At 38.5% G+C, this 21,226-nt stretch overlaps 1 protein-coding gene across 1 annotated transcript in view; it reads right to left on the reverse strand.

Moving 5' to 3' along the window:
• LOC135221157 (uncharacterized) overlaps positions 1-17,677 on the reverse strand; it is a 50,894-nt gene extending 33,217 nt beyond the window's left edge. Inside the window, exons 1-2 of the mRNA XM_064258982.1 lie at positions 17,668-17,677; positions 16,559-16,716 (exon numbers count right to left, since the gene is read on the reverse strand). Coding sequence (XP_064115052.1) covers positions 16,559-16,716; positions 17,668-17,677 — 168 coding nt within the window. The remainder of the gene's footprint in view (positions 1-16,558; positions 16,717-17,667) is intronic.
• Between the last annotated feature and the right edge of the window lie 3,549 nt (positions 17,678-21,226).

The raw sequence follows: 21,226 nt of genomic DNA on the forward strand, positions 1-21,226 counted from the left end.
GAGTCAATGTTACCATTTTTAGATGTGCAAGTTTACAGACAAATCCGTAGTTTTAAATTCAATGTATATCGCAAGCCCACTAATATATGTTCGTATGTTCATTATTACTCTGAGCATCATAGTAAAGTAAAATATCTATTTTTTCTTCGATGTTTTTGAGGGCCTTAAGAATATGCAGTTCTGAGTTTTTAGATGAAGAGATAGGAAAAATATGTGACATAGGTGTAAAACTTCAATATCCGATGTTTTTTTTATAGACAAGGCATTAAAAATGGCCAAGGGTACTTTTTATTCAAATTAAATAGGGTTAGAGAACCTTTTTCATGCCATAATATGTTAGTTTTACCATACCACAAGATTTTTATGATTTGCCTAAGGTACTTCGATTTTTAATGTAAAAATTAGTTTTTAAAAGCTCAAATACGGTTTGTAATATACTGATAAAGAACTCCCCATTTTCATCTACCTGCTGCCTTTATACAATTCCTGTCAGTTGGGGTGTGATAAGAAATATATCGGCCAAACTGGGAAAGATTTGTCTACAAGATTAAATCAACATCATATTCAGTTAGAACAGGACAGACTTCTAGTGCCCTTTTTATTCACCTTAGTAATGTAACCATGCGATTGATTGGACAGAGGCAAAAAGAGATTTTATTTTGTAATGATTATATTAGTAGGAATATATTGAATCTGCTTTTATAAAGACTTATTCTGGAAAACTTTTTAAATTTGAGCCCTGGTATGTACAAATTAGACAGTCTTATCATAGATAAAATAGTGAAGAGTTTTAACATATTCTTTAATTTAGTGTATTTGTCAAGTTCCTTCTTATGTATTTCTTGTGAGTTTAACATTATCCTTAAAGTTTTTGTACTAGTATTTTTTTTGTGATTTATTTATTTATTTATTTTTTATGTATTTCATATTGACAATATTGTTCAATCAGTTATCTTTGTTTATTGGTGTTTTAAGTATGTTGTTAGTTGCCGTTATTATTGTTACTATTCATAATTGTGAGTTCAGTTGTTTTATAAAAAACTGGTGGCATTAGTCAGTGTTTTTTCTCTTCTTTAAGTAATTGGGTCATTGGGCAATTACTTTTTTTTTTTTTTTCTTTGACTTTTGTTGTGGGGTGTTAAGCGGTTGGGTAATCTGGACGAATGCTGTTTCTGTTTGTAATGGCCTTATTGTACATACATATATAATTCTTTTTCCACTTTGCTTTTGTGAGAGCTTTCTTGCTCAATAGTTTTTACGTTTTGTATTACTTTGTGCCCGAAGATGTGGTAAATACACGAAAGTACTTGGCACTCTGTCTTTTCATTTTTTAAAATTTTCCCTGTGGCTTTTGCTGATATATATATATATATATATATATATATATAATTATATATATATATATAATATATATATATATTGTATATATATATATAAGGGATTAACTAGCCGAGAATACTCTGCCAATCAAAGAATACAGTGCCATTATGAAAACCCACGGGGGAAGCCAAAGTCCTAATCCCGAGATCGATGTGATGATGAAAATCAGCATAAAGATCTCAGTTGAATGAAAACAGATACTATCCATATAATAAAGAACAATTCCTTAAATACTTTCTCAAGGTTGCAAAACTCATGATTTCTTTTCCTTGAAGGGAGATTCGGCAGGACCCAATGAAATTTTTCCTTAGCTACTTGAGTGTATGAAGTGACAATCTGAGGATCGATTTTCAGATACCTAACATTTGTAGCCGAATTCTGAAAAAACACTCATAAGAATTCTCTGTCCACCTTGCACCTCTCGCAATAACTGAGGGGGGTTAAGCAAATAAGTACAATGTGCATTCCTACCTGTTCTAAAGTTGGGGCGTTGCAGAAGCAGTCAGCATTGCCATGCAATGCCCGTACCTAACATCCAACGCAGGGCAGAAAGATCATTGCCCTCATGTATGAGACATACCTTCAACCATGTGGAACAAGAACGCGACATGCAGACAAACACACATAACACCCAATAAAATAAAGATGTGTAATTAATATATATTTATGTATATGTGTACCTATATAATACATACTTTATATTTCATCATATAAGACTTACCTTAAGTCCAAACATTCACCCCTAAAAATTGGGGGTTTGTTTTTATACTGCAATACTATACTAAAGTCAAACCTTGAATTCTAAGATGTGTATCTGTAGGCTACCTTCAGCCTCAGTGCTGCAGCCTAACCACCAACATACATAAAGATTCACTTTATGAAATAAAATAACAAAATTTACTAAAATGACAAATTTTCTATGACAATTTGTATTTTTCATCACTACAAACCTGAGGTCTTAACAATAGGATTATTTCTAGTGCCTACCTGCATCCGGTTAAATCACAGATGAAAGCAAGGAATCTTCTGAGATCTGCCAATGTGTGCCTATATCGGGTGAAGAGTGGTCAAGGACCATGTACCCATGCCACAATGTCAGTCTTTCCCAACTCAGGATGTCTTAGCAGACAGAGGGGCGGCTAAGACCTCAGGTCTGTAGCTATGAAAAATACAAATTGTCTTAATTTGTTATTTGCTCAGACACGAACAAACCTTCGGTCTTAACAATAGAATAGACTTATACTTGGAGGGAGGTAAAAGGCATCCTAAACCATCTGGGGGCCTGCCACCAGTCCAGCTCCAGAGGGAATAACTTATGGAGAGGGATAGAAGCCAGTGAAGAGCTAGATACATTTGATATCTACATCCAGACACTAAGCGACGTACGATATATGGGAGAATCATTGTATAGGGAACCAAAGAAAAATTTTGACTGTCTAATAACAAACCAAGACACCAGGGTTTGCTACCATACCCAAATTCCCCTTGCCAAGGGGCGGAATATATGCTACCGAATAGAGGCTTGGTTATTTGCATACCAAGCAACTAAATTATCAGTATTACTACCTTACTCACCTGTATCACACCAGTCCAGCGAATGAGTATCTATTCCTTAACCGCGCAAAGGAAGAAGGAAAGGTACAAGAGAAAGAAAGACCAGCCAACTCACTCATTCTCTCATCCACACAATCATCTTAGGTAATATACAAAAGTGTCCTGTTATGGGCAAAGATGAATTACACAATCTGTTGGGCAGCCATCATATGACCCCAGGGAAACGAAATGTCCATAGATCTTTGGGTGGGATCATCCTAAGACAGAAGGGTGAAGGTGGACTAGCATAACCAAGTACCAGCGTGCAGCACTCTATGTACAGACAAGTTCTTTTTGAAAGCAGGGAGAGACCAATAAACCCTAACGTCATGCGCTCTAGCCTGCGCAGCCGTGACAGCAGAATTATCAAGTCAAGTATGCATATCTGATGGCCTCCCCCGTATCCAAATATAGTATTCTTCAACACCTCTTTCTTTGTACGTCCTCTATGCAAACAAAGTCTGCAGGCAGTCTGGCCTAAGGTGCCATGTCCTTTTAAGGTAGCAATGCAAGGCCCTTACAGAACACAACAAAAGCTCTTGAGCATCACCCACAGTCATTCAGTGGATGGAATGAAAAAATGAAGTGAACCTATCATCATGCACAGAGGGATTCTGGTTCTTGGCCACAAATTCCCGGACAAATCTGGAGGACACTGACCCCCAACCCTGGTGTGATTCATATCATAGCTCGGACCGTGCAGCTCTCCTACCCTCTTCGAAGATGCCAAGGTCAGGAGGAACACAGTCTTGAGCGTCAAGTTCCTGTCATATGAGCGACCTCAGAACCAAGGAAACATCCCACGTTGAAGACTTGACCTCCCTAGGAGAACTCAATTGATCACACCCCTTAACTAGCAGGAAAGTTCCCAAGAGGAGATGTCAGTACCTCTAGAGTAACACTAAAATCATGGCCACCCTGTAGCCTCCTATGGCAGAAACAGAAACGTTTCTCATCTCTGAGGAAGGTTAAAAGGCTGCTATGCGATGAATACAGGTTCTGAGTGGAGAAAAACCCCATTTACAACACCATTCAAAGTAGATTGCCAATTTGCCTTGGTAAACTGCAGAGGTCTACCTTCTGAGACTGCTGGGCATATGCGTATGCTGATCTCTGAGAAAAGCCTCTCTCTCGGAGGAGAGACTTTATAGCCTCCAACTGTGAAAGGACAGGGATTCTATTCACTGGTGGAACCTTTCTACCATGCAGCTGCCACGGAGATGCTGCCAAGGGGGAATTTCCCTCGGAAACTTCGGCAACGACAGCAGATCTGGAAACCATTTTGCCTGAGGCCCACAGAGGGGCTACCAAAGTTATCCTTGAGACCCAGCGAACTAATCATCCTGTTCAGAACTTGATGGATATAAACAAAACAGAGGGAAAGCATACACCTCCAGGTTGTACCAGGGATGTTGGAAGGCATCCTCCGCTATTGCTAAAGGAGCTGGAACCATTAAACGCAATATCTCCAGTTTCCTGTTGAACCGGTACGCAAAAATGTCTGGCATGGGTCTTTCCCAAACCTGGAAAAACTTGTCTGCTACCTTATGATGAAGGGACCACTCTGTGCCTAGGATCTGATTCAGACAACCGCCCACTGGTGAACATCGACGGTCAAGGCATGAAGTTGTGAAACAAGGCCTCCTACTTGTTTCACATAGGCGACCACCGTGGTGTTCTCCGACATGAGAATGACAGAATGACCCTCTACTTTCTCCAGAAACTACTTCAGACCCAGGAGGGCTGCCTTAAACTCCAACACGCTGGTATTGCTGCTCTGTCCTCATAACTCCAAATGCCTAAAGCAATGCGGCTGACTAAATGAGCCCCCCCACCCTGCAAGGGAGGCATCTGAAAATAGAAGGAACTCGGAGGGAGAGGCCACAGAGGGACACCCTTCAACAAATTTTGGTCATCCAACCACCAACGAACATCTTCTCTCACTTCCAGATACAGAGGAACCTTTACCAGGGGTGATCCCCCACCGGAGACTAGAATTCCCCTTCCCCATTCTCCATTGCAGAGACTGAAGATAAATACACTCATGAGGGACCAGCTTCTCCAGGGAAGACCAAATTCAGAAGAACCTGCCACCGATGAGCTGACTGATGTGGTTCAAACAGTCGCGCGCCACCACTCATAACTTCTCCAACCTCTAATCTGATGGGAAAACTCTTGCAACCACCGTATCGATGACCATGCCCTGGTAGAGAATCCTTTGACTGGGCATGAGGTGACTTTTCCCGGTTGATGAAGATGCCCAGTTCCAGACAAAACCGCACATGATCTCAGTCCTGCAGCAGCTTCTCCCTGAAACCTGCCAAGACCAACAAATCGTTGAGGTACCTCAGCAAACAGATCCGAGCATGGGGCCAACTTGAGACAAGAGAAAAAACCCTGTGAACACCTAAGGGGCTGTGGTCAGCACGAAGCACAGAACTTGAACTTGAAAACCTAGTCTCCAAAAGAGAAGAGAGGGAACTTCCTCGACGTCGGATCAATAGGGATCTGGAAGTATGCGTTCCACATGTCTATCGACAGCATGAAGTCACCTTCCCTCACAGCTGCCAATACTGAACACTGGGTCTCCATCTTGAACCTTGTCTTCCTGATGAAATGATTCAAGGTGGGTAAGTCTATCACAGGTCTCAACCTCCCAACGCCTTAGGCACCAAGATATGACTGTAAAACATCGGAGATGGATGCACCACTTCCTCTATCGCATCCTGTCCAGCTTCTTCTTCGCACTTCCTCCTGAAGAGCCAAGAACTTCAGATTCTGGAGGATACACCCTTATGAGCAGCTGTTTGAGAGAGAGAGAGAGAGAGAGAGAGAGAGAGAGAGAGAGAGAGAGAGAGAGAGAGAGAGAGAGAAAGTCAAATGTTAGTAGATACCCCAACCCAAAAGGACATCTACTGCCCACTTCTCCATCCTATAACTGTCACTAGGCCCAATAGCCCACCCGGTATACCCACAACCGTGGCACAGGAGAGGGAGAGGCGCCTAACCTAACGAAGACCCCCTTTACCTCTGCCTCTGGGGCCCCTTCTTGGCTTAAGGACAGGAGTGAAGGGGACGTTGGTCCTCTGATCTAGGCTGGGACGAGGGGGTAGGTCCTGCCGAAACCGAACTCCTATTGCATACTCCAGCTTGGTCCAACAACAGAAATAGTCTCTCCAAAAGATCTCCATTCCTCAATCTTGGATAAAGCTGCATCTCTTCTAATCAGGAGAAGGTTAGCCAATGACTTCACACCGAGATGAGCCAGATACGAAAAAGCCTTGCCTCCTGACTGCAACAAACTGGCAAGAGAGGAAGCACTCACCAACCCCTTTGGAGACCTGTCAGAAGCTATCTTGGCAATGACTGTAGACCAGTAGTCCAGCAGTCCAGCCAAGAAACCGTCCGCAACATGGAGGCTGATGTAGGCTCCAACGCTGAGGCATACTATGGAGATAAGAACGGAGCCACCGACCTCACCTGCTCCAAAGTCCATCCCAGCTTCAGATGAATGACGTCTGGGTTAAGATGACGAGACATCAGAATAGAGTTTGTAGCATAGTACTTCCTATGCCTCATGAGGGGCAAGGGCAGTAGCTTGGCAGAGGCCCTAGAGCGAAGCGAACTGTCCCGATCTTGAAAGAGAGGCATTAACCTTAGTAAGACAGACTGGATGTGCCCCGATAAGGGAAGTTGAAATGATGAACTTGGGGATCCTGCGTAGCTCCCAGCAAAGCTTCCAAGCAGGAAGAAGTGTAAGATGACCAACCCACCCTGAGTCCTACTCTCCAAACTGTTGAATCCACAGTTGAGGTCGACAACTTCTCTAAAGGAAGACAAAAAACTCTTGCGTGTCTCCCTCCTCCTCCCCGGCAATGGACACGACAACGAGAAGGGTGTGCAGGCTTATCTGAAGCGCCTTCCTTGTGTAAATTAATGGAAGAACCAGCAGCCAAACATCCCGAAACACCAACAACGTCAGGGCGGATCCAAGCACCAAACTCCCATGACAAACCAACTACAACACTAGGGACACCACTTGCACACACTACCAACAGAAGACTCTCTAACATGGCTGCAAATGCCATGACGTACAAACGTGTGTTGGTGAGGAATCCTGAACACTCAAGATAAAATGAGAACCCCTCGGAGACAAACTCCTGGAAGTACCAGGGAGAGGGGCAGGCAAACACTCTTGCTGCACCAACTCCGCACTCACAACCTTCGACCTCTTGACAGGAGCCTTGAGATCCTTACAGCGATGAATAGGTCCTGGAAAAGGATAAGTGGGAGCACCTGCAACATGCACAAACGAGGGAGGTTGCAACATCCTCACGACAAAAAATGATGCAGAGGATGAATAACCAGCCACTGCAGATCACAAAAGGGAAGATACACTAACTCTATGAAACACCAACACACTCCAGGAACAATGGCTTGCTGCTCCTCACTCGCAGCTGAAGAAAGGGCTAAGTCCTTAGCCTTCCAGTTACTTGATATGCCGATGCGGCGGAGATGGGGGAGAAGGAGAGGAAGACAGCACTGGCTCCTTACACAATCTCTAAGCAGGAGGCAGGGGTGATGCAACATGCTTGCTTCCAGTCCTCCAAGTCGACATGGCAGCCAATCTCTTAAGAACCGTACCTGGCATAACGCCTCAGATGGATCAGCACGAGAAGGCTCTGACGACATGGAAGGGAGATGCAGCGAACTGGATGGCAGAGAATGACGTCACGGCAGCAAACGATGATGACAAAGAGAAGAGGCAGCGCAGAGGAGACGAGTGGGAGTGACTTCTCGATGGAAGTGACGCCATAAGCGGTGATGATGTCACGGCTTCCACTCGATCCGAACGGGATGCAGACACCACAGGCAGAGGGATACAAAATGACTTACCCCGTGACATCACTAGCGGGGCTGACGCCACAGCTTCCCTCTGACTCGAATAAGCGGCAATCGTCACTGGCGGAGCATTACAAAATGGCTGGACTCGGCTACCCATGAAGACGAGGTCAGGAGGGTTGAGGGTCTGGACAGCACAAGGAAAGGGTAGCGAGCATCCATGAAGTGCGTCGGCAAACCATCCAAGGATGGTGAACCCTGGAGAACAAGCTTCCCTCAAAGCGCCACCATTTGAACACCTCCCCAACTCTGAAATAAAAAGAAATTGAGGAAAAAAAGCCTCCTCCTCTCGGGAATCAAATTAACTCCCAAGGAAGAAGGGGCAACATTACATAAATCAGCCTGAGGGCCTCCCGATACTTCCAAACAACGAATTAATGGAAGAAAAGATAGAGCCGAAGGCACAACACTTGTTTGGGGTCTGACAGCAGCAGGAGACAAAGCATTGGGAAGAGAAGAAAAACCCTCCCATGAAGGCAGAGTTAGAAACCCTCACGATGCTCCCTCTTACTATAAGATAACTTCCACTGTCTATAGGCCACAAACAGCATTCCGTGCAGGGGTTCGTTATTGTACAAAATGTTAGAGCGGCACCTATTGCAAGTGACTATTGGGTCGGTCGCAGCCGAAGCCAGAAAACAAGGAAACACAGAAAACCTAGAGATCCAGGGCACACAGGTGGTTAAGAAAATACTGACGGGGTGGTGTGGGTGCGTGGTCCTTGACCACTTCACCCGATATCACACGTCGCCAGATCTCACAAGATTCCTTGCTGTCATCTGTGATTTAACTGGATCCAGCTAGGAGCTAGAAATTATCCTATAGTGATGATCAAAAGTTTGTTCAAACCATTTTTACTATATATATTATTGAAATATCATAATAATAAATAGCCTATTTGAGGAATATTCGAAATCAATGACAGCAACCTTTAAAAAAATTCAATGGTAGTGTAATTACTGTAGTAATAAACATTAATGAGAACATACTTATTTTTCATTAAAAGTTTCTCATACATATCACAAGATTGATTACATGTACCACCATCTTAAGGATTCCAGTCTAGTTCTGGAGTCGACTTCAGCTTCATCGTTGATTTCATACAGATCATCTTCGGTACCGTCCATGGCAATTTTAAAATTATTTCATGACACTATATTTTCACGTTCCCCAGTGCTTTTATGACAAATGCAGAAAATATCAAGTAAGGCAGCACGCCAAAGCTGTTTGTAATTTAACATTGTAACTGTTTCGAACAATTCAGTCATATGAACGATGATTGTGTACTATAATTATCGTTCATTATTGTAAGATTATCATTAGCGGTGTTGAGAATGGTGACAAAACTTAAATAAAACAATGGTTTCCCTTTCAGGCGACCGTCTGTATCAAAAACATGATATAAAATAGGCTTTGTTAAACCCAGCTGTGATAATTTACAAAAGGAATGTACCTCCGAATTGTTTGGCGTCACCAGATACCAGCTTTCAAAATCCTCTCCACAGACAGATTTTTCTTGAATGACAAAGAAGCACTCAAGCCAATGATGTTATGAGCTCTAGCTCTCTCCAACTATTGATCCACCATCTTCTGTCATGTACGCATTCCTACTCTTTTCTCTCAACCAAGAATACATTGTATTCCTGGACACTTCCAACCTGGTTCTGTCCTATACTCTCATAAAGCCACCTTTGGTATCCTGGCCTGGGATGCTGAGTTGTTCTTAAGTATGCTCGTAGTACTCGACAGGGCATAGCAGCATTTCTTCAGGGTCATCATCCATAAATTCTCCTTGAGAAGGTATCTAAAAGGAGTCAAATCTGCCATCCACTACCGATGGTTTTGAGTTTTTTTGCTACGAATTCTTGGATAAATTAGAAGACCATAGACTTCCAACCTCTCAAATACTTCACCACATATGACAGCCCATGTAGCTCCCCCACCCATTTGGTTGAGGCTAGACCCAATAGGAAGACTGCTTTCAGAGTCAAGCTTCTATCTATAGACTGTCGCAATGGTTAATATGGGGGTTTTGTAAGGCTGCCTAGTACTATGGTTAAATTGAAATTTGGAGTTTTTAGTTCCTTAGGGGAACAGGGCTGCTCAAAACTCTTCTATTAACATAGCCATTTTCCATGAAGAAGAATTGTCCACGCTTTTCATAATCAGAACCGAAGCAAGAGCAGTCCTGTATCCCTTATACCATATACAGTAGAGACCCGGTTCACGACCGTATTAGAACTCGACATAATCGGATTTCGCCACTAAATTTCCAATAAACTTTGTATCTGTTTCAACCAAAAAACCAGTTTCCGACCTCTGACCATATGATGTTTGTAAACAAAACTGTTTCCGCCAGCCGCCGCTAGTTGGCGTCATCCAGTGGTACCAAATGTAGCATAATTTCATGTTTTTTAGCATAATTTGACCCAAGAATTGGAGCTTAGCATAATTTCTTTCACACTTAGGGTTCTAGTACAATTTTAGAATGTATTTTCACTAAAATTTTTAAATAAAATGCAGAAAATTCCTCAATTTCATATACAGCTACAGTGAATGTATCTTCAAGTGAAATTGCCTCAAAAAGCAGCACTAACAAATGAGTTAATTGCTAAGTTGAACCCAACTAAGGAATGTAAATTTTGTGAATATAAATAAATACCCACAGTGGCATGACAAACGATCAGTAAAGTGTTAACAATGTTTTCTTCATAGTAACAAAGAATGACTTTTTCCTTATTTAAGTTTTATTTTTCAGTTATCAAATTTTAATTATGTCTGAAGTGATTTTCCACACAATTTTCAAGTATTTTATTCATTGTGTATGTGATCTCTTAAAGAAAAATAGTGTTTCAGTGGCATGATAATGATCTAGTAATAAGTACGTATGTTTTTCTTCTGAGTAGAGGACTGGTTTGTTTGTTCTACCTTTTTTTTTAGTTTAATTTTTCAGTAAATAGCAGTAAATAACAAAATGTTATATTTGAAGTAATTTTCACACAATTTTCAAGTATTTATTAATTGTTTATGTGACCTGTTAAAGAAAAATGGTTCTGAGTGGCATGATAATGATGCAGTAATAAGTAAAATTTGTTGTTTTTATTCACATTTGTATGTGTGATCTTCATACATTTGTCAAATAGTATAATAGTGATTGCATATCAAATAGTGTACTAGTGATTGGCGTATGTGATCTATTAAAGAACAAAAATGGTGTTTTATTACGAGTTTCCTAACATGTAAAGATCATCAAATTATTAGTGTATAATATTGTCTGTTCGTCACTTTGTATCATTTCACCTAATATTATAAATGTTTTAAATTTCCATTACATCGTTGTTTTAGCTCAAATGCATTAGAGAAATGAGATAATGATAGATTAATAGCATAATTCTGGCACAAAATGCACCATATTTGGCATAAATTCTTGCTTGGACCGACTAGCATAATTTAGCAAAACGGTGGTAACACTGGTGACGCCACTCGACTCGGCATTGTTTAAAGTCCGCAACTAATGTAAGTAATGTTTACACACATTCAAACATGTGTCGTGTCTTGTACACCTTGCTCGCATTTCGTTTGCTTTTTCGGTGGTATCAACTCTATACGCAGTTACCTTTTGATTCATCATGGGTCCCCAACATTACTAACTGGCTATCTATTAAAAACCTTTTGCTATTGTTAATCTCTGAAATAATGGAAAGTGTTTTACATGGCATCTCGCGTTTTCCTTCTTACAAAATGTTTCCATTATTTCCAACTCCAAAAAAAAACCCTTAAGTTTCGCTATCTCTCTCTGCATGAAAGTGATGAGCGAAAAAAAAAAGATTTAATCAAGCATCCTTGCTTGATTTTTTTTTCAAGCGAATATCTAAAGCCATGCTCACACTTGAGGCGCGCGTTTCAGTAGCAAATGCAATACGTATTTAAGTGTTAGGTTTGGAGTGAAGGCAATTGTACATACGTAGGTACATGTGCGGTTCGGTAGCAAATGCAACCTTTAAGCTTTGTTAAGCTTGCCGGTAAAGAAGAAGTTAGTCATAGCTTATATCAGAGAAGTCACTATGCCATATTAAGTGCGTAGTAATTAAGAAATTAAGAATCTTTTATGTCGTACTGTAATACGTCAATGTTTACGTGTAAGATTTGGTAGTGAAACAGTTACATACGCAATCTAAGCTTTTTAAGCGTGCCGGCAAAGAAGAGCTTAGCCTTAGTTAACTCAGAATCTGCTACGTATACATTAATTATAGAAATTAAGTAGATTCTTTTATATCTACTGTAAAAAAATACGTCATTGTTTACGTGTGAAATTTGGTAGTGAAACCACTGTCACATACGTAACATGTGCCGTTCGGTAGCGAATGCAATCTTAATCTTAGTTAAGCTTGCTGGTTAAAGAGGAGGTTTAGCCTTAGCTTAATCAGAGAAGCCGCTATGGATAGAATAATTATAGAAATTAAGACGATTCTTTTATGTCTACTGTAAAAAGACGTCAATGTTTACGTATGAGGTCTGGTAGTGACACAGTTTACATAATGCAACGCGTGCGCGGTAACGAACGCAATCTGTATGCTTCGTTTATAAGCATCCTCGTAAAAAAAAAAAAAACAAAAAAAAAAAAAAAAAAAAAAAAAAAAAAAAAAAAAAAAAAAAGAGGTTGGCTTGATATCAAACTCAAGAGATGCTGGTACGTAATGGTATAGAATAATTAAAGACATTAAGAAGATTCTTTTACTTATACGTACGTATATATGTACATGCAGTACCATAATAATTGTCAAAGTCCAATAAGCTTGAAAACCAGCCCTGATATTGGATAATTTGCCGTAAAAGACGCACCTTTTTTATAAGGACATTTATGAAACAAAATTGTTAGTATCATAACATTACATTTACTGAAAGATAATTTTCAAGCGATTTTGTATACAGTTTTGCAGTCGACTCCGTAAAAGATTTACCATAAAGTAATATCGAATGTAAACGTTTCTAGGCTTATAGCGAGATATTGGTTTGTTTACTACCATAGTCCCGATATAAACCACTAGGGCTGCGCTATGGTTTGTTTACATCCTTAAATGCCGACTTACTGTAGACAAATATTTGAAGTTTTTTTATAAATATGAATTGGGTTTAATTTTAATAGTTTATTAATTTACTGTAATAATTAGACTTGCTTTTCAATGTTTTTGTTATGTTTAGCAACACGTTTTTTATGCCTACCCACTGCACTACGTTCTACTTACTACTATTTACCTAGGTAGCCTGTGGCGCTTGGTCAACAATCTGGTTGGACGTGGGCTAGGCTAGTTTACTTTTATACTGTATTTATACATTTAAAATTATAAATATACGTTTAACATGATATTTATTTAACTTAACTTTTAACTTATTTAGTTGTAATTTACATGTAATGTATTGTATAAAAAGGCAAGGTTAGGGTTAATAACTGATGGTCAAGAACGGATTAATCCATTTTCAGTTATTTCTTATGGGAAAACTTGATTCAGTTCTCGAAATAATCGATTTTCGACGACGCTCCTTCTGGAACGATTATCGACGAGAACTGAGGCTCTACTGTACTGACATATGTCTATGTTCTGAGATATAACTGATAATCCGCTAACAGCGGAATAGTGGTTCTGAGTGGAGACAAGCTCCTTCTTTGACACCAATCACAGTACACAGACCATTTTCCCTGGTACACAACTGCCAATGATCTCATTTATTGCCATCTGTGTTGCTGCTTTCTGAGAAAAGCCTCTCCCTCATAGGAGATACTTGAGTCTCTCCTCCTGCTAAGTGATAAGACTGCACCAACTGGTGGTACCTATCGTGTGGTTGACACAGTAGGTTGTTCCATTAGATACAACTCTCAGCACATACTATTAGAAACTTCAAATAAGTACGGAAAAACCATTCTGCCTTCAACCACAATAGGGCTACCCGAGTCATCTTGAGGTTCGAGACCTCGCCACCTTGTTCAGTACCTGACTGATTAGGCAAAAGGGAGGGAATGCATATACATCCAGATTGTCACATGGTTGTCGTAGAGCATCTGCTGCTACTACTGCGCTAGGACTACTTTTTAAAAAAATATACTTCCACTTTTTGTGTACCTGGTTGAGAATAGGTCTATGATTGGCCTTTCCCACAAGATGAACATTCTGTCCACTACTTCCTGATGCAAGGACTACGCTGTTCCTAGAATCTGGTCCTGCCGCTCATTTTTTTGGCAACTACGTTCTTTTCCCTGGGATATATCTCATGTCTACTAGGTGTAACTGACGAGATACTAGGCCTACTTGCTTGTTTACGTAAGCTACTACTGTGGTGTTGTCCAACATCAATACCACTGATTGCTCCTTCACCCTCCCAGAAATTTCTGTAGTGCCAATTAAAAGGCTGCAGTTAACTCAAAGCACGTTTAAATGAAATTCTCTGTCCTTGCGATTCCACTTCCCAAAAATCATCAGTTCTCTATATGGCTCACCCCAACCATTGGAGTGACACATCCAAGAACAGCAGGAGATCTGGAGAGGGTTCCTGCAGAAGAACTCCAGTCAGATTTTTGTCTTGCACCCACCACAACAGGTCTTTCTTCACCTCTGTCAACATGGGAATGTGCTCATATGGGTGATCTACAGTTGGTGACCAAAACTCCTTCATCCTCCATTGTAATGACCGAAGGTTCAGTCTCCCATGTGGCACCAGCTTCTCCAAGGAACTTAAGATTCCCAGGACTACTTGCCAGTGTGTTTTGCTGGCTGTGTTTGTTTTCCCAGAAAAGCATTCACTCCTTAGTTTGCATTTCTTTACCCTTTTGTCCGCTGGGAACGCTTTGGCCTTTACTGTGCCTACAATTTCCAGTTTCCAGCTTGATGCTAGTATTATCATAATGTTAAGACCGAAGGTTTGTTTCGTACATGAACAACTTACTAATACTACAGTATTAATATTTGAAAATTAGTAAAAACTTTTTGTATCAGAAAAAATGTATTTAGTCATGAAAATAACATCAAATTACACTAATTAATGATTATTTATCATTGGAAATCCCTGCGAATAGGTGAATTTCCCACAAATAATGGGTACATATGGTCCAGAGAAAAATCCATAGAAATCAGTGAATCCGGAGAACGTGAAAACGGGGGACGCACTGTATTCCTTTACCGTAAAACCATAGAGGGCTGGACTACCTACCTCTGTAATCAAAGATTCACAGTCAATTATCTCTCTACAAGTCATTGTGACACTTGGTATGTCCCCCTCTATTGGTCAATCACAAAACTGCAAAGTATCTCTACACAAAATTTTTCATGCGTGCGCTCTGATTAGAAATAAAGTTTTTTTTAATCCTCACCCACTAGTGGTCAACAACTGTGGTGTGGCCAAGAACATAGACCCAGCAGTCACTTCGTAGCAATTCTTTTAGTGGCGTCCACTGCTTGTGGTTCGTCTGCAGCTGTGATTTTTTTTTTAGTGGTTCGCAACTTGGTCGGCCAACGGCAACCTTAGTGGTGCAGAATTATATATGCTGTAATTTAATCCAGGATCATATTGTGTGTTTCCAAGCTTAGTTTCCTGGAGACACACAATGCCTGGGTTATGGTCATGGAGCAGTACCTTCAGCTCTTAGCTTCAGGCCCTACGACTTCTACACTTCCATTGTAGTACTGATGTAAAAACTATTTTTTGAGCTTGGTGGAAGGACCTTTGGATGGAGCCTTCTCATTTACCTCTTTTCTGTTTATGAGCATTATCAAGAGATGATTTGGAAAGGACTGGTCTTGACAGGTTTGGTTTATTGCCTTTAATTTACTTGTGCCATTTGTTTCATTTACCTTTGCCATTTTGTTTCCCTTTTCTTGTTAAACTTGTTTGAATTCAAGCTGGGGTCCTTGTATCCAGCCTTATATCTTCTTATATATTACTAAGTGTTACAAGTTGAATTGGATTTGATGGAGGGGATGTAGGGGGAACATCTATTTGGTGCTTTGCTACTCAGTCACCATTAAAGCGGGCAGAGATGCTGCCCAAGACAATTTCAAGGTGAGGTTGATTATGTAGAGTGCCATCTTAGCCTCCTTGGAGGCTTGCGCTCTGCTCTAGCCTCAACGGGCACTGACCCAGACAGCTGGACCAACTCAACCTAGTGGTAGATAGGGGTAGTGGCTGAAGAACTTGAGCATAGCTCACAAGTGGTTGTCCTAATTGTCTTTTTGCATAACCAATACTTATATGCTCTGCACTGGCTTTTAGTGCACAGTTCAAACTGTATTTTGTATATTTCACAATTTTTTTTATTGGATTTATGTTCCCTTTGACATTTCATACATTTAGCTTTTCTACATATTACGATCATCATGATGATGTACACCAGAACAATTTATACAAATTTTAGCTTCATTGTTCCTACTGTACTCCGACAGTCAGCAGGGTAGTCCACCCCACACAAAAAACAATTGAACGCTACAGCGATTTTGAAACTTAAGATACCACACAAGTGGAACAATATAGCTATCTAATTACTTAGTCACATACATGAAATAATTGAATTAGAAGATACAAAACTAATGAAAACTGAAAGTTTTAATTCTTTGCTATGGCAGTGAAATGTACTAAGTGCAAATATCAGAATATCAAATAAGTCATTATGAAACAAACATTTACAGTACAGTACCTTTCCTGCTACTCGAATCCTTTTCCTGGTAGGCGACAAATTACGACACAATATACCAGAGTTCTCACCAATCTCTCTGACACGTTTATTTCTCTTTCTTGCATACTCAGTGTCTTCATCTGTTGTTTCTATGGCATATTTCTTATTTGCATAAGGCCCTGTTTTCCCAATATTCTAGGCTCAAAGTTTATAAGGGATCTTCTTTGCAGGTGTCACGGATACCTGACATAAGACAAGCTAATTAATATGTAAAGATGTGGATTCATGAGAGAAAGAGAAAAAAAAAGCAAACAAAAGCTATTCCCCTTACAATATGTTAGATTATTAGAATCAAAATGTAAGTCACAAACTATTTTGCATGGCAAATTGCATTGTAAAATGTGACGAAAGGTTACCTTCTCAAAGCTTTCAAATATAAAGACACTCATCATCACTGATGTTCAGAAACCTTATTGCTCTGAAAGCAGCATGAAAGAGAATCACATGAGAATCTGTCTTCAAGAAAATACCTCTTGATCTAGTTAAGACATCATAAGTCTTTACTCTTATTCACTTAATAGTCAACATTATGAGTCCCTCATTTGAGGGGATGGACATCAGCTTATTGAAAATACCAGAAAAAAAATATAAATTAGTTGGGGAGTAGTTTTTGACATCAGAAGTACTTCTTTAGATACAAAATACTCTTTTCTGTTCAATATAAACAAAATCACACTTTACCGAAGATTTAATTTAGGCAAACTACTACCAAACAAGGGGCAAATGATACTTTCCAAATTTCCAATTACCCTTTAATCAATCTCAGATTGCCATTATATATGACACACACCTGTCAACTGACTGACATTAACAATCTCTACTCACAGCCTCATATAAAGCAGCAAACATCAAGTGAGGCAGCATGCAAAACTGTAATTTTAAAAATTGTTAACTGTTTCTGAACAATTCAGGCATAAGAACGATGATTTGTGTACAATTATTATCGTTCATTATTGTAGTATTATAAGCGGTTGTTTATGAATGGCAGTGAAATGTACACAAAACAATGGTTTCCATTTACCGCGACTTTCTGTATGAAAAACATATAGACTCGGTTTTGTTAATCTCACCTTTCTTCATTTACAAAAGGATTATATGTATCTCTGAATCAAGTTCCATCAGAAACTAAAGACATTGATGATATCGGTAAAACGCATATGTAATATGATTACAGTAAACCGTGTGTTTTATTTAAATTATCATTCTTCTCAGTACAACTATTATTCAACTATTGCAAGTGGATCTCTCTCTCTCTCTCTCTCTCTCTCTCTCTCTCTCTCTCTCTCTCTCTCTCTCTCTCATACTGATTGTAATACTAGTGATACTCCTACATCCTCTACTACAAAATTCCGGTTTTCAGAATTCTGAATGAAGCGATCATTGCTAACATGTCAGTTGGCATAAACCACCGAATTAAGTAACACGAAATAAGTCATTTATTGTAACTATCAAGGGTTTATCAAGAGCTCCGTTAAAATTGTTAAACCCTGCCGATTCTCAATAAGTAAAAATAAAATACATTTGTTCACTTCTCATGCAGTGGAGATCTTAAGAAAGAATACTGGTAAATTAAAGCCGCAAGTCATAGCCGAGGGTGAATAAAACCTAATAACGGCCAGGTGGCAGTGATGTTTGGAACTGGAGAAACCACACCTACTCAATGCTTATACAATGAAGTAATATGAGCATGTTGTCAACCAAACTTCCCGAATTATATCTCTCCCAACAAATAATGGCAATGAAGATATCGATAATACTCAAATCAGCCAATATTTTGAGAATGTAAACAATATCAAATGCAAATAATGTACATGACTATGTTTATACTCTGTAATACAGTAACGATATGATAATATAATACTGTTATTGGATACAACAAGCAAACCAACCTTCATTTAAGTCATCATTATTATTAATTTCCCTTAAACGCCCGACTGACGTATTTTACGTCGACATACAAAAGTTTTTTTAAAAAATTCGGGGAAAAAATACTTTTAGGCCTACCAGCCAAAAACTCTTGAATCACGCGCCTTGGGGGATGCTGGGAGTTCATGGATCAAGGTGTTGTTTTGTTTACAATCGTTACGCAGGCGCGCAAGCACGAATTTCTTTCTTGCCGCACTAAAATGTATCTGTGACACATCTCGGAAATTATTTCGTCACTTTGACATAATTTGTACCATTTTAAATTAGCCGTTACATGGAGTATTATATATGAAAATGTGCGCATTTTTATGAAGAATACAACAAAAAAAAATACGCATGATTGTAGCTTTAATCAATTTTGAGATGTTTTCATATAAATAATAAGTGCCAAAATTTCAACCTTCGGTCAACTTTGACTCTATCGAAATGTCGAAAAACGCAATTGTAAGCTAAACTCTAATATTTTAGTAATATTCAATCATTTAACTTAATTTTGCAACTAATTGGAAGTCTCTAGCTCAATAATATTTTGATTTATGGTGAATTTATGAAAAAACTTGTTTTCCTTACGTCCGCGCGGTAACACTTCCGAAAAAAATCATACATGCGATTGTGGTAATGTTTTGCACCATTTTAAATTAGCCGTTACATAAAGTTTTTATATATGAAAAATGTGCGCGCAATATTTCATGCACAATACAGCTAAAAACAACCATGGTTGTAGCTTTTATCAATTTTGAAATATTTTCATATAAAAAATGATAAGTGAAAAAATTTTCAACCCTTTGGTCAAACTTGGACTCGACCGAAATGGTCGAAAAACGCAATTGTAAGCTAAAACCGGTTATATTCTAGTAATATTCAAGCATTTACTTCAGTTTGCAACAAATTGGAAGTCTCTAGCACAATATTTCGATTTATGGTGAATTTATGAAAAAAATAACATTTTCTTTACGTCCGCGCGGTAACTCTCCGAAAAATCAATCGTGCGATTGTGGTAATGTTTGCACCATTTTAAATTAACCGTTACATAAAGTTTTATATATGAAAATGTGCACAATTTCATGTAGAATACAACAAAAAATAATTGAAGGTTGTAGCTTTTCTCATTTTTGAAATATTTGCATATAATCACGATAAATAGAAAAAAAACCACGTTCGGTCAACTTTGACTCAACCGAAATGGTCGGAAAATGCAATTGTAAGCTAAAAACTCTTACAGTCTAGTAATATTCAGTCATTTATCTTCATCTTGAAACAAAATTCCGAAGTCTCTAGCCACATATTTAGATTTATAGTGAAATTTTAAAAAATCTTTCCTTCCCTCGCGCGGCGGATTCTCCGCCACAAATCTCCGAAATGCGTACGTTCCATTTCTCGGAATATTTGCTCCGTTTCATATTAGGCATTCATAGAGTTTTATATATGAAAAATGTGCGCAATTTTCATGTAGAATAAAACGAATAATATTGAAGGTTGTAGCTTTTCTAATTTCTGAAATAAACTGCATATAAAAAATATATATATATAAAAAATTCGACATTCGGTCAACTTTACCTAGTCAGATATGGTCGAAAACTGCATTTGTAAGCTAATATTCTTACAGTATAGTAATATTAAATCATTTGTCTTCATTTTGAAAGAAATTGGAAGTCTCTAGGACAATATTTAGATTTATGGTGAATATTTGAAAAAAATATTTGTTTACGTCCGTGCGTTACGATTCATGCATTACTTTGTGATAATATTTCTCTGTGTTGCTTTTATCGTTTTACAATGTATATACCAAAAATGATTGCAAATTTAGTGTACATTACAACGAAAAAAAAGTAACTCGTTACCTTTAACCGTTTTGCGCACAGCGCGATTTGAATACAATTATATATGAAATTTTGTTTTTGCGCTATCATATATTGCATTATTCATATATGATAATGATAATTTTTTTCATTTCTGATGGTTGCATACTAAACTTCAGCCAATGACAAAAAAAGGAGCCAAAAATGAACTCTTAATCTTGGAAACTAAGCACGCTGTGAATTTTTTTTATTTTTTTAAAAAAATATTTTTTCCGCTCCGCGCTCACTCTGAAACACTTCCGGCACACGGGAGACATTTTTTTTTTACCGCTTCGGCGTTTAAGGGTTAATAGAGTTGTACTGTTTAATTCTGCAAATAATCATTTTCTCCAAAAAACATTTCGATATGTAATTTAGAAATCGTCCTATACTACAGATATGAGATAAATTCATGAAAATTTGCTCAGATTTTTGGCCTCATCTTATCTAAAGGTTTATCTTATACACGAAAATATATAGTATTAATGATTGATTGATTAAGAATTATACAAGCATCATAACAATTTAAGGTCATTTATGCCACTAAATATAAATGATTATATTTTAAAATTCTTTCATAGAGAAAGACAAAGGGGAAAAAATCAAATTAAATAGCAAATAATAAAAATTTTAGTAAAATAAAAAATACATATAATAAAACAAACCAACCTTATACACATACCCTTCCATACTAATAAATACACAATCATAATACTTAAGAAAAAAAAACTATTTTAAATTAAAACTTTACTTCTAATTTTTTCTAAAATACCAATTTCTTTAAGATAATTAAAAAGGTTACCAATATTGCAGTCAGGTCCCAATATTCTTAACAATAAATAAACTTTTTGTTACGGCCTTTACA

Source organism: Macrobrachium nipponense, chromosome 2, assembly GCF_015104395.2.
Source record: "Macrobrachium nipponense isolate FS-2020 chromosome 2, ASM1510439v2, whole genome shotgun sequence".
Taxonomy (NCBI): domain Eukaryota; kingdom Metazoa; phylum Arthropoda; class Malacostraca; order Decapoda; family Palaemonidae; genus Macrobrachium; species Macrobrachium nipponense.